The 15643-nt window shown below is 42.4% G+C and overlaps 1 protein-coding gene across 1 annotated transcript in view; it reads right to left on the bottom strand.

Annotated features, from left to right (window-relative positions):
* The window catches only part of eif6 (eukaryotic translation initiation factor 6), a 77277-nt gene that overhangs the window by 11116 nt on the left and 50518 nt on the right, over positions 1 to 15643 (bottom strand). The window contains exon 5 of the mRNA XM_043710986.1: positions 819 to 995. Coding sequence (XP_043566921.1) covers positions 819 to 995 — 177 coding nt within the window. The remainder of the gene's footprint in view (positions 1 to 818; positions 996 to 15643) is intronic.

Below are 15643 nucleotides of genomic sequence, written 5' to 3' on the forward strand. Positions count from 1 at the left end.
TCATGACCGTAAAATGGTGGAACAGTCTTGAGGTGCCGAACAGCCGATTCCTGTTCCAATTTCTTATGGGCCTTACAGAATTTCAGCAAGGTCTTCAGGCAGCATCTTTCATATCCACAGCCCCTTCCATCTAGAGGGACAGCAAATACATGGCAAAACCACCATCTGCAGGCTCGCCTTCAAGCCATTCACCATCCTGACTTGGAAATATATCACTGCTCCTTCACTGTCACTGGGTCAGAATCCTAAAATTCCCTAAGGTCATTATGGGTCAACTTACGGTATGTGGATGTGGCAGCTCACCACCACTTCAAGTGGCAACTAGGGACAGGGAATAAATATTGGTCCAGCAGAGATACCCATATCCCTTGAATAAATACAAGAAGGTAAACAGATAAATGAAGGTAGAGCGAGAGTGTGAATGTGAGGGAGACTTGCGCAAACCAGGCATTCTGAATCCAGTCAGTGATGAATTCAGTATGAATGATTGCTCGTCTGATAGTGATCTATTCCCACATCTGGTTATTTCAAGGTTATGGAACATCACAATCTCACCATCAACCTAACTCACTTCCCAGATATTATTCCTGGCACCTTCCCTCTCCACATTGGTAAAGGTGCAACTGACAGGAAATCAATTGAACCAATAATTGGGCCAGTTAGGAGGACAAAATCTGAGGAGGATCATGTTTACAGACTGAGGCCAAGATAGCTTTGTCAGCTTCAGTCAAACACCCAACAGGCTGCTGGTCGTCATCTTCAAAATGAGCAAAACTGAAATGTTACATGGGCAGAGGAATATAAAGAAAGTATCATACCACCAGTGGAACTTGAAGCAGGGATGAAAGCTCATCTTGGTCTTCAATGGATGTCTTTGGATGCACTAAACCTCCCTGGTTACTGAAAGCACAGTAACTGCCCACTAGAACCTGCCCAGCAACAGTCTGTCGGAAAACCTCCACCTTCAGCACATCAGCCAAGATCTCCTCGGTCTCCTGTACACCAAGGAAAAAAAGAAAGAAATTTAAATTTGCAGAAACAGAAAATGAAGAGGTAGCTTGGTTCAGTTATTGGTCAATAGCCAACAACATTAATAATAACTTTTAGTTCTCCTCCTTACCTGTTAAAGGCATCCTTGACATCCTCCAGCACATCTGACAGTGTGAACTACATAAATGGAGTTTTTCATTTGATTCTAAATTATCAATTAACTGCTGCTTAAAAATGGGTTCAGCAACACCATTCCAATGCAGATATTACGTGTAACCCAGGGTTTGCGGATTACATCAAAATTGGTGGTCTAGTCGACAGCAAAGGCTATCTAAGATTATAAAGGGATTTCAATCAATTGGGCCAATGGACTGAGGGGTGGCAGATGGAGTTCAATTTGGATAAATGCAAGGTACAGTACACAATCCTTTTTCTGAAATGCTCGGGACCAATAGTTTCCGGAATTTGGAATTTTTCGATTTCGGAATAAGTGACAGTTCAACAGTGAAATTTTTAGAAATCTTACCAAACAGCAGACTCACTGAGTACCTGAGACAGAATTGAGGCCTGCCAGTGCTGGGCCATGCCCACTCACGTCACATCTGAGTGACACATATCGAGTGGGTGTGGACTTGGGTTAACTGTTTGAACACCAAGTAACCTTGTTAATAAGATAAAAACTTCACAAAGGAGCTTTTCATATTTCTGATAAATGGCTGTCCACCTGGATTGCATTTTGTTAAAACAAACAAGGGCTTTACTTGTATAGTCAAAGGGTAGTGCATGTTGGAACAGAGAGACATGGGGTTCAGGTACAAGTTGCTTCACATGTAGGCAGGGTGGTTAAGAAGGCATTCAGCACATTTGCCTTCATTGCTCAGACCACTGAGTAGAAGAGTTGGGATGTCATGTTGAGCTTGTACAGGACATTGGTAAGTCTCCTCTGGAGTAGTGTGTCCAGTTCTGGTCACCCTGCTATAGGAAGGATATTATTAAATTGGAGAGAGTTCAGAAAAGATTTACCAGCATTTTGCCAGGGCAGGAGGGTTTGAGTTATAAGGAGAGACTGGAACTTCATTCACTGTAGTGTAGGTGGTAGAGGTTTATAAAATCATGAGGGGCATGGATTAGGTAAATAGCAAAAGTCTTTTCCCTAGGAAAGGGGGAAATTCAAAACTAGGGGGACATATTTTTGAGGTGAGAGGAGACAGATTCTAAAGGGACCTGACAGGCAACGTTTGCACACAGAGGGTGGTGCGTATGTGGAATGAAATTCCAGAGAGGTGGTAGATGCAGGTACAATTACAACATTTCGGACAGGTACATGAATAAGAAAGGTTTAGAGAGATATGGGTCGAGAGTGTGGTGCTGGAAAAGCACAGCAGGTCAGGCAGTATCTGAGGAGCAGGAGACATGATGTTTCGGGTAAAAGCCCTTCACCATGAAGGGCTCCTGCCCGAAACGTCGGTTTTCCTGCTCCTCAGATGCTGCCCGACTTGCTGTAGTTTTCCAGCACCCCTCTCTCGACTCTAATCTGCAGTCCTCACTTTCGCCTGAGAGAGATAATGGGCCAAATGTCCCACTTGTCTACTTGTTTAGTTTGGGAAACATGGCTGGCACAGATGAGTTGGACTGAAGAGTTTGGTTCTATGCTGTATGTCTCAATGACTCTATGTTTGCTTTTGTATTGGTTCAATAAATCTTTCCACTGTGGGGAGACTGGAGGAGATAACAATGCAGATAATGGTGGCACTCGGCATTCCTGGACATGGAAGAATACTTGCAAAAAGAATGGCTTAGAGACAGGGTGACTGGGCTTACTTAAAGTGTCATTATTCTGTAAACTTGGAAATCCACAAGGACTGTCCTTAATATACCCTATGGCATGAAGAAAACCAGGATTTTCAAAGGCAATTGTTTTACAAATTCTGAATAATACTTAAACAATTAACCAAAAAGGGAGAGAAAAAAGTGGAAGTATCAACTCAAAAGATTACTATTTACAAGCAGTACACCAAACGTGGTGGTAGGCTGGGAGAAGAAAGGCTACTATGTTTTTTATATTTCGCAGTCCCATCAGGATAGAGAAACAACCAGATGTCACAAGCTCCTGCTGCTTTGCCAAGAGTGTTTTAAACAATCCAGTTGGAAGAGAGCAATGTGATACCAGGATACGGCTGACAGCATTTCAGGTTTTGAGGTGTTTAGTCACTAACAAGGTTGTGTTTTGCTATATTCCCAACAGATGATCAGAGATTCACATAAATCATAAGATTAAAGTTCCAGGATCTGATCTACCGGAAGCTGCTCAAAGAGTGTATTAATAACAAATCTGGTTCATGAGAAGGGAAAGGTAATTTACCACTAACAAAGAATAAACATTACTAATATCAAAAACTGAGACGGTTTGACCTAGTCTAATTATTCAATAAGTGTCTCATTGCTTTACAATAGATATAATGCTAAACAGATATCACATAGTGCTTACACACAAGGAACCGAAGAAATGGAGCTTCACTATTCTAGAAATTTAAACAGATATTCAAAAATAATAGCGAGAGGGGTCATCACATACATATGCAGTAGCAACATCATATCACAGCAGCCCAGGCTATTGCTCAAGAGACATGGGGTTAAAAACAAAAATCTAGTTCCCTAATGTCCTTTAAGGAATTTGCCATTCCTACCTGGTGTGGCCTAGGTGTGACTGCACTCCCACAGCAAGGTGGTTGACCCTAAAGAACAACTATGGCCGGGCAATAACAGCTGAAATGAAATAAAACTATAGATGCATTTTGGGAAAGCAAATCTTTGCAGGACTTATACACTTAATGGTAAGGTTCTAGGGAATGTTGCTGAACAAAGAGACCTTGGAGTTCATGCTCCTTGAAAGTGGAGTCGCAGGTAGATAGGATAGTGAAGGAGGTGTTTGGTACGCTTTCCTTTATTGGTCAGAGTATTGAATACAGGAATTGGGAGAAGAAGGGCTCATGCCCGAAACATCGATTCTCCTGCTCCTTGGATGCTGCCTGACCTGCTGCGCTTTTCCAGCGCCACATTTTCAGCTCTGATCTCCAGCATCTGCAGTCCTCACTTTCTCCTACACGAGTTGGGAGGTCATGTTGCAGCTGTACAAGACATTGGTTAGGCCACTGTTGGAATATTGCATGCAATTCTGGTCTCCTTCCTATCGGAAGGATGTTGTGAAACTTGAAAGGGTTCACAAAAGATTTACAAGGATGTTGCCAGGGTTGGAGGATTTGAGCTATAGGGAGAGGCTGAAAAGGCTGAGACTGTTTTCCCTGGAGTGTCGGAGGCTGAGGGGTGACCTTATACAGGATAGTATAGGATAAACAGACAAAGTCTTTTCCCTGGGATCGGGGAGTCCAGAATTAGAGGGCATAGGTTTAGGGTGAGGGGAAAGATATAAATGAGACCTACGGGGCAACGTTTTCACACAGAGGTTGGTACATATATGGAATGAGCTGCAGAGGATGTGGTGGAGGCTGGTACAATTGCAACATTTAAGAAGCATTTGGATGGGTATATGAATAAGAAGAGTTTGGAGGGATATGGGCTGGGTGCTGGCAGGTGGGACTAGATTGGGTTGGGATATCTGGTCGACATGGACAGGTTGGACTGAAGGGACTGTTTCCAGCTGTACATCTCTATGACTCTATGCTGGAAATCTAAAACGAGAACTGGAGGTGTTTTGGATTAACAAAATTATGAGCTGCATGGACGTGGTGAATAGAAAACAGTTGTTCCCCTTTGGTGAGGGGCTCAAAAACAAGGGGTCATACAGGGAGCTGCTGAAGAGGGGGAGGAAAGAAAACTACAGTTGTAATCAGGATAAGGCTGCACTGTCTGCCTAGTGGCTGGGTTCAGAGTGTCTCATCTGACTGATTTTTTTTGTGGGGGGTGGAATTCCAGTTATTGTGGTCCGCGTAGATACCAACAATACCAGCAGAAAGGGGAAAGAGGTTCTGCTCTGGGTGTATGAGCAGCTCAGGGCTACATTAAGCAGCCAAACCTGAAAAGTGATAATCCCTGGATTACTATCTGTGCTGTGAACTAATTGGCACACGGTCAACAAGATTAGAGAGATAAGTTTGTGGCTCAAAAATTGGTGTGGGAGAAACAAGTTCAAACTCATGGGACAGAGTCACTGGGGACATTTAAGCGACTGCTTGACATGTTCATGGATTGCAGAGAGTTATGGGGTGTGTAGGTTAAGTTACTATATTTTACATTAGTCTTAAATCTCGGTACAACATCGTGGGCCAAAGGGCCTGTTCTGTGCTGTACTTTTCTATGTTCTATTTGCACCAGTACTGGGGAGTAAAGGAGCTGGTCCAATGGGCCATGCTCCAACTGAATCAGGGACCAGAGTCCTGGTGAATCCCACAACTAGGGCTCTGGTTAGGGCCGTAAACTAAACAGTTCAGTTAATTCCTACTTCTGCATTATGACTCTGAGTATGTTGGTAATAAACATACTTGGATACAGAAAGAACCAGAGGGCGCCTGGTACTAGTGAAATCAAAAGCAAAAGTAGGAATGAATCAAGCTCTTGGGAACAGAAAAAATAAGCCAACACTGCTTTCATCTAAACTCCTGGAAATCACACGACTGCTAGCCTGAAGCATAAAACATTAATTTTTAACAAGTGCAGTGCTTTGACTACTAGACAGAATGAGCCAGAGTTATTATGGGCTGCAATCTCAGCAAGCAATTGAGATTACGCCATAAACTGTGATAGAAAGCCTGTGCCAATTTTAAAACAACAGCTCAACCAGAAATCTGTAATTTCTAGATATCTGCTCTGCTTTATTGCTATAGTAAAACTGTGGTAAAGCTCCAAGTTGCAGACTGTATTCCTGCAAAATTAGGGACAGGACTAGACTGTTGTCAAGTGGAGCAGAGGAGTGCCATTTAAAGAATTTGAGAGAAGATTATGTTTTTACATTGGACAATGGAAGAACAAATTTGTTAAATTGTGACCTCAACAATGCTGCAAATGAAACAACTTTACTTTCTTGTAACGTATATTTTAGAAACAAGATCATCTTATAGATTCTTGGTTATGTGACTAAGAACCTCTTTGAGCACCCTTTGTTCTACAAGGAATTCAAAAGTTTTACATAATGTGAGATTGGATGTTTCTCTCAAAAAAATACTCAAGGTTATAAATGTAGAACATAGAATAGTACAGCACAGTACAGGCCCTTCTGCCACTCGATGTTGTGCCTGTACAGAAAATCATCTATAGAATGTGTTCAAAAGAGCGGGTACCCCATGAACACAGTCTGCAGATTTCTCAGCAACAAACCCAAACAAGCAGACAAAACATGTCCAGAAACCTGAGCCACTCTCCCCTACATCAAATTCATCTCAGAATGACTGCCAGACTACTCAGACTGCTTGGCATCATGGTAGCCCACAAACCCACCAACACACCACAACAGCAGCTAATGAATTTGAAAGACCCTATACAGACAACAAGCAAAACTAATGTCATTTGCAAAATACCGTGCAAAAACTGTAACAAACACTACATTGGACAAACAGGCAGAAAACTAGCCACCAGGATACATGAACATCAACTAGCCACAAAATGACATGACCCACTCTCACTAGTAGCCTTATATACAGGTGAGGAAGGACACCACTTCGACTGGGACAACACATCTATCCAAGGACAAGCCAAACAGAGACACGCACGAGAATTCCTAGAAGCATGGCATTGCAACCGGAACTCTTAACAAACACATCGGGTTGGACCCAATTTACCACCCCCTGAGGAAAAGAACAGGAAATGACATCACCAACCCAAACATATAAACAGAAAGCAGGAATCATCAGCAATGCTTCATCCGGCGGCTCACTGAAGATGTTACCTAGTAGGGCGATGAAATGTCTGAACATGAACCTTCCAGCTCAGTAAGCAAACCTACATCCAGAACCTAAACCTGAGCTACAAATCTTCTCAAAACTCGCTAACATTGGCTTGTTGCTACTGACATTTATCAATCATCATCTAAGTCTTGCTACACTGGCCTTTAGCACAGAGGGATTTGAGTATAGGAGTAAATATGTCAGATTGTGAATAAATAGAGCCTTAGTGAGATTACACTTAGGACCATGGTGTGCAGTTTTAGTCTCCTTACCCAAGGAAAGATTTTTGCTTGCAAGAGAGTGCAACCACGGTTCACTAAAGTAATTCCTGGGATGGAGGGACCTACTATCCCTCGAGTTTAGGAGATGTGATCTCATTCAAATTCTTTGGAATTCCCTGGCCTAGAGCACTGTGGACTCAGTCTTTGAGTATGTTCCAGACTGAGATCAATAGATTTCTACAAATTAATAACAAAGGACATGGGAATAGTGAAGGAAGATGGTGACGCAGAAAGTTAGGTATCAACTCAGTGAATGGTGAGGTAGGCTCGAACAGCTGACAGGCCAACTCCTGATCCCATTTCTTTTCTGGACGAGTTGCTTCACTATCAGAAGTGACGAATGATGCTGAACATCGTCTAGCGAACATCCCATTCCTGACCTTATTATGAGGGAAGTTGATGAAGCAGCTGAAGATGGTTGGGCCGAGCACATTACCCTGAGCAACAAGGACTTCTGTGGTACAGACATAGTATCTCCATCTCAGAGCCAGGGTTCAAGTCCTACCTATTCCAGAGGTGCGTCATAACATTCTTGAACAGGTTGATTCAGAATATCTACACACCAATACTAAGCTCTTGTGACACAGTGGTAGCGATGACTTATTTGGACTAGAAGACCAAGATTCAAGTCCCACTTGCTCCAAAGGTGTGTCATAACATTTCTAAACAGATTGATTAAAAAAATCTGGGGAAATCTTTCCGAGATACACTGAAGCTCTGGTGATTAGCCTCCAACAACTATCACAAATGTACTGGGTATGACTCCCTCAATAGTCAGAATGTCCTACCTCAAATTTGGAGACCAAAACTGCACACAGTACTGCAGGTGCGGTCTCCCCAGGACCCTGTACAGCTGCAGAAGGACCTCTTTGCTCCTATACTCACTTCCTCTTGTTATGAAGGCCAGCATGCTTTGGATCGGCGCAACATCGAGGGCCGAAGGGCCTGTACTGCGCTGTATTCTTCTATGTTCTATGCCATTAGCTTTCTTCACTGTCTGCTGTACCTGCATGCTTGCTTTCATTGACTAATGAATAAGAACACCTAGATCTCATTGTACTTCCCCTTTACCTAACTTGACTCCATTTACCCAACCACCCCGAGGCTCAACACTTCAATTCCCCCTCCCACTCCACCAAGGACATGCAGGTCCTTGGACTCCTCCATCGCCAGACCATAGCAACACGACGGTTGGAGGAAGAACGCCTCATCTTCCGCCTAGGAACCCTCCAACCACAAGGGATGAACTCAGATTTCTCCAGTTTCCTCATTTCCCCTCCCCCCACCTTGTCTCAGTCAAATCCCTCGAACTCAGCACCGCCTTCCTAACCTGCAATCTTCTTCCTGACCTCTCCACCCCCACCCCACTCCGGCCTATCACCCTCACCTTGACCTCCTTCCACCTATCGCATTTCCAACGCCCCTCCTCCAAGTCCCTCCTCCCTACCTTTTATTTTAGCCTGCTGGACACACTTTCCTCATTCCTGAAGAAGGGCTTATGCCCGAAATGTCGATTCTCCTGTTCCTTGGATGCTGCCTGACCTGCTGCGCTTTTCCAGCAACACATTTTCAGCTCCATTTAGATAGTAATATCTTCCTGTTCTTGCCACCAAAGTGGATAACCACACATTTATCCACATTAAACTGCATCTGCCATGCATCCGTCCACTCACTAGCCTGTCCAAGTCACCCTGTATTCTCATAACATCCTCCTCACATTTCACCCTGCCACCTAGCTTTAGGTCAGCAGCAAATGTGCTAATATTAGTTTTAATGCCTTCATCTATATCATTAATGTATATTGTAAACAGCTGCGGTCCCAGCACTGAACCTTGTGGTACCCTACTGGTCAACGCCTGCCATTCTGAAAGGGACCTGTTTATCACTACTCTTTGCTTCCTGTCAGCCAGCCAATTTTCAATCCAAGTCAGTATTTTGCCCCTAATACCATGTGCCCTAATTTTGCTCACTAATCTCCGATGTGGGACTTTATCAAAGGCTTTCTGAAAGTCCAGGTACATTACATCCACCGGCTCTCCCTTGTCCATCTTCATAGTTACATCCTCAACAAATTCCAGAAGATTAGTCAAGCACGATTTCTCCTTCATAAATCCATGCTAACTCTGACCTATCCTGTTACTGCTACCCAAATGAGTTGTAATTTCATCTTTTATAATTGACTCCAGCATCTTTCCCACCACTGACATCAGGCTAACCGGTCTATAATTCCCTGTTTTCACTCTCCCTCCTTTCTTGAAAAGTGGGACATTCCAATCCGCAGGAACTGATCCTGAATCTATAGAACATTGGAAAATCATTATCAATGCGTCCACGATTTCTAGAGCCACCACCTTAAGTACCCTGGGATGCAGACCATCAGGTCCCGGGGATTTATCAGCTTTCAGACCTAATAGTCTATCCAACACCATTTCCTGCCTAATATAAATTCCCTTCATTTCATCCATTACCCCAGGTCCTTCAGCCACTGGGAGATTGGATCTGTCTTCAATGGGGAATACACAAGCAAGGTACCTATTCAACTCTTCTGCCATTGTTCCCCATAATAAATTCACCCATTTCTGTCTTCAAGAGCCCAATTTTAGTCTTAACCATTTTCTTTCACATACCTAAAAAAGCTTTTACTACCCTTTATATTTTTGGCCAGTTTGCCTTCGTACCTCATTTTTTCTCCGCGTATTGCCTTTTTAGTTCTCTGTTGCTCCTTAAAAGTTTCCCAGTCCTCCGGCTTCCCGCTCATCTTTGCTATGTCATACTTCACTTTTTTATTATACTATCCTTAACTTCCCTCGTCAGCCATGGACGCCCCTGCCTCCCATTAGGATCTTTCTTCCTCTTTGGGATGAACTGATTCTGCACCTTCTGCATTATATCCAGAAATAGCTGGCATTGTTGTTCCACTACCAACCCTGCTAGGGCATTGAACCTATTTTCTATAGGTTTCTGAAAAGTTCCAGAGACGTAGAGGAAAGGATTGCAAAGATGATTCTGGATAGGAGCAAGTGTAACAGGGTAGTTATTAGGGTGGACTTTAACCGCCCAAATATTGACTAGAAACGCTATAGTTTGAGTACTTTAGAATGGTCAGTTTTTGTCCAATGTGTGCAGGAGGTTTTCCTGACAATGTAGATAGTGTTTCCAGTCTTCTGGCACTACTCCTGTTGACAATGATGACATAAAGATCAAAGCCAAAGGCTCGGCAATCTCCTCCCTTGCTTCCCAGAGGATAAATCTCATCTGGCCCGGGGATTTGTCCATTTTCACACTTTCCAGAATTGTGAACACCTCCTCTTTACGCACCTCAATCCCATCTAGTCTAGTAGCCTGTATCTCAATATTCTCCTCCACCAGATTGTCTTCATCTAGTGTGAATGGGATTGAGGGTGATTTAGTGGTTTGGATCAGAAATTGGCTAGCTGAAATAGACAGAGGGTGGCGGTTGATGGGAAATATTCATCCTGGAGTTAAGTTACGAGTGGTGTACCGCAAGGATCTGTTTTAGGGCCATACTAGATGAGGGTGTAGAAGGATGGGTTAGTAAATTTGCGGATGACACCAAGGTCAGTGGATTTGTGGACAGTGCAGAATGATATTGCAGGTTACAGAGGGACATAGATAAGCTGCAGAGCTGGGCTGAGAGGTGACAAATGGAGTTTAATGCAGAAAAATGCCTCTAGGAATTCCCTGGCTGTTCTCCGTTTGGCTTGTCCTATAATAGTAGTGTCGTCCCAGTCCAATTCATGTTGCTTGTCATCTGCGTATATGGCTACTAAGATGACAAGCAACATGAATTGGACTGGGACAACACTATTATTATAGGACAAGCCAACACAGAACAGCCAGGGAATTCCTAGAGGCATGGCACTTATCCACAGATTCAATCAATAAGCACATCGATCTGGACCCAATATACTGACCACTGCAACGGACAGCTGGAACTGACAACTGTCAAACCACTACAAATGCCGGAGGAAAGATCACAGAAGCGCTTCACAGGAGGCTCCCAAGCACTGAGGATGTCACCTAGACAGGGGACAAAACGTCTGCAACACAAATTCCCAGCTCGGCGAACAGAACCACAACAACGAGCACCCGAGCTACAAATCTTCTCACAAACTTTGAACTATAATGTTTACGTTCTGTGTCAAGGACAGTCACTCTAACTTCCCCTCTGGAATTCAATTCTTCTGTCCATGTTTGAACCAAGGCTGCAACGAGGTCAGGAGCTGAGGATTTCATTTGATGCTATCTGAAAGTTGACACTATAGTGAATCCACATCAGTAATATATTACACTGAAGGGGAATCACTAGTTAAAGTTTGAGCAAAAATTCACTTTACTGCTGCCATTTGCCATTTCTATTCAATTTCTGAAATATTTGAAAGCTACAGTTTTAATTGAAATGTACAGGTTTTGTAGCAATATTGAACAATAATTCCACTAAATGGAATTAACACATTAAGTCCAATCATAGCAGCACAAGTCTCCTCTATCATATACCGTTTGATTCCCAAATGACCTTTCACAAAGTCTTATGGAGGAGATCATGACACACAGAGCATTGCGTTGAGAGTGTAGTGTTGGAAAAGCACAGCAGGTCAGGCAGCATCAGAGGAGCAGAAGAACCGACATTTCAGATATAAGCCCTTCATTCAGAAATGTTGATTCTCCTGCTTCTCAGATGCTGCCTGACCTGCTGTGCTTTTCCAACACCACAGTCTCGACTCTGATCTCCAGCATCTGCAGTCCTCACTTTTTCCCAGAAAGAGCATTGAGCCGGTAAATGACAGCACCAGGTTAAGGTTCTTGGACATGGGTTCAAATCCCATCATGGCAGCTGGTGGATTTGAAGTTAAGTTATAAATTTAATGGTGAAATAACATCCATCATTGAATGTGGTAAAAACTCATCTGATTCACTGATGTCCTTTCGGGATAGAAATCTGTCATCTAGCCTGGTCTGGCCTAATAAGACTCCAAACGTTTTGGTGTTTGACTCTTAATAGGCCTTTGAAGTGGCCCGCAAATGACTCCGTTCAAGGACAATGAAGGATTGAAAACAAATGCAAGCCTTGCTAGTGATGCCTGCATCCCATAAAAGAATCAAGAAAAAAATGACTTTTTAAAATCAAACCAGAGAGAATGTAGAACAAATCAAACCTGACTGAAGTGGAAACAGGAGAGGTGTTAACTTGTCTTAGCATGACCAGGTTAGCAAACCTTCACAATGAGCAAATCCTCCATTGTGTTGTGTGGTACTATCACATGCTAAATGAGGCTGATCTAACTTAAGACTGGGCATCCATGAGTCACTGTGGACCATCAACAGCAGCAGAATTATACTCCAGCTCAATCTGAACCTCATGCCCTGAAATATCCCCCACTTAACTATTACCATCAAGCCAGGAGCAGTACCAGGCATGCCTGAAAATGAGACGTCAACTTGGTGAAGCTGTTTGCATGCCAAACAGCAGAAGCAGTAAATGACAGGCGGAGCTAAGCAATCCCACAGCCAACGGATCAGATCTAAGCTCCGCCACATCCAGTCGTGAATGGTGATGAACAATTTAGCAACTCACTACAGGAGGCTCTATGAATATGCCCATCCTCAATGATGTGAGAGCCCAACACATTAGTGCAAAAAAAGCTGAAGCATCCGCAGCAATCTTCAGTCAGAATTGCCAAGATGATCTATCTTGGTCTTCAGCATCACAGATGCCAGTCTTCAGTTCAAAGTTATCTGGCATAGGCAGGAACATGGATTTGAGTTTACTGTCAGATTAGTCATAGTCTTATTCAACAGATGAGGGGTCAAATGGATAACTGCTTCTCCTTATTCACATACTTGTACGATTGATGCTGATTGATAATTAGCTGAACCAGGCATTGCCTCAGTACTGAACAACTTTGCAGCTTGTATGAAGCACAGCTGCAGTACAATCAATCAAGTATTGCAATGGTTGCTTTGATGTCTTATTCCTACATTATAGTGTTATTATCTTTATCGACTGGCAAGGTAAACTTACCCAGTCAAACTTGTCAGCTTAAAACCTCAAATGAGGAATTTCAGATCATTAAAGGGACTTTGTAATTTTTTAAAAAACTCAGTGATAGACTTGGTCCTGTGATGAGCTTTCCTTTCTCCCAAAAGTTTTCAAGTCAGCAAAAATGATCTCTGGATAGAATCTATCTAAAGGTATATTGTAGCAGAAACAGCTTCTTTTGTGTTTACCAAAGTTAGCACTTAGAATCCTAAGTGAAAAATCCTCAGACATTGTAATTTAGAACTAATGAGGATTTAATCACAAGATGTAAGTTATATACTTATGAAGGTTTATTAAGAATCTATTCTAAATTAGATTTTAATATTATAGAACTTGAGTTATAACATGAATATTCTATTTCAAATTTAAATATGTTTAAACCTACCTTAAAAAATAACTTGTAGACAAGCAAACAAATAAGTTTTAAATAAAACTGTATTTACAATTCAGTTTCTTCAGATTCTATGTCTGAACCTTGAAAATACGTTTTAATGGCAAATGTTACCCTGTAATGCCTTATGACAACTGCCTGCCTTGGTTTCTTATATATCCACATAAGTTAGTCTCATCACTTTTCTTACACTGTTTCTGTTCAAATAATTCTCCCATCTGTCACAGTTGTCTGGCTAGCTTAAAGTCTTGCATTTTCTATATGGTGTTATTGTACTTCTTTCTTGCAATTTATTCAAATACTGAATAGAGTGCATTTTTAAGTAATTGTTATTAAGTTAATTTTTTTCATTAATTTGGTAATTCCTTGACAATACCAACTATGCCTGACAAATATAACTTTTGACTGTAAAATGCTTTGGAAAGCCCTTTGCTTTTTTCTATATGATGTATTTTAAACATGAATTAGCAGCAAGGGCCTGCTCCACCTTTCAACAACATGGTTGGTCAGATTACTCCCTTTCTAGCTATCCCTGTTAGCCTCGTCAGTTCATAACTCCAAAACGTTGCTTGCTGTCAATTCTGTGGGGACTATAATTTTGTTTTAATTTCCCCCCCTCCCCCCTTTGAATTCCTGATGTACAGCTCTTTTCAGAATGTCGAGTATCTTCTGCAGTGAAGACCAATGCAATATACTGTTCAATTATCTGTCATCTCCTTCTTGTCTATTAATTCCCCAGATTCTTGTTTTTTTTAAAAATAGGACCACTTTTTTTGAAAAGATCTATAAAAATTCTTATGATCTGTTGTTATACTTCTGTGACCGCTTGTACTCTCCTTATTACCTTTTAGTCATTCTTCTGATCCTCCATACAATTTTGCACAATTATATGCTTTTCCTTAGAGTCTGTTACTAGCTAACTTTTATTTAAGTTAACCAAGAATGGAATGCCTTTCCATTGGAATTTATCTTCTGCTCTGGAAAACATTATGCTTCCCTCCCTAACTGCACTGTGTTGCTCCATTTCAAACACATTCATGGTTCAAGGAAGCAGCATATTTCAAGGGCCACTAGGGATGGACAATAAATGCTGACTCAGCCTGCCAGGTCCATATGCCATGATAGAAAAAGTAAGTTTGCCACTGCATTTGTACTGACCTTTCCTCGAACCCAATTTTCCCACCACTTGAGGTAGCTACATCCCCATAACGGCCCTTGTTTAACCCTGACCCATTCTTATCTCCCTAAAACAAAATGTAAAATTCAAGGATAATGAGATTGTTCTCCTGTAATTTTTTTGGTGAATCATTTTATTTAAATAGCTAAATTTTAATGACTAGGGAATTCACATTTTCTTTGTTACCAAAGCATCAGGCATCATGGATAACCAAGGGAAAGGAATCAGGAGACATTAACTAGCAATTATTTATAAAGTTGTCTCAAGTTGTTAATGGCTGAAAATGTGTTGCTGAAACAGCGCAGGTCAGGCAGCATCCAGGGAAACGTCGATTCTCCTGTTCCTTGGATGCTGCCTGACTTGCTGCGCAGTTCCAGCAACACTTTTTCAGCTCTGATCTCCAGCATCAGCAGACCTCACTTTCTCCTCAAGTTGATAATGGACAAGTCACCTTCGCGTCAGCCAAATGTATATTTCAAGGATGCCCCGAAGCATGATAGATTGGCAAAACCAAGCAGATACTACAACGACGGATGAATGGACACTGCGCAACAATTACCAGACAGGAACATTTCCTCCCAGTCTGGAAAGCACTTCAGCGGTCAAAGACATTTAGCCTCAGATTTTCGGATAAATGTCTTCCAAGGCGGACATCAGGTTAGACAACAACGCAGTCACCGAGTAGAGGCCAATAGACAAATTCAGCACCCATGGGGATGGCCTCAACAGTGATTTTGGGTTCACATATCCCTCTCTCCCAACCCCAAACCACACGCACACGCCCTGTCCTGTCCTCCACACACACACTGTCCTCCCCCGCGCCCCCCGTCCACACACACACACTGT

Source organism: Chiloscyllium plagiosum, chromosome 20, assembly GCF_004010195.1.
Source record: "Chiloscyllium plagiosum isolate BGI_BamShark_2017 chromosome 20, ASM401019v2, whole genome shotgun sequence".
Classification (NCBI taxonomy): domain Eukaryota; kingdom Metazoa; phylum Chordata; class Chondrichthyes; order Orectolobiformes; family Hemiscylliidae; genus Chiloscyllium; species Chiloscyllium plagiosum.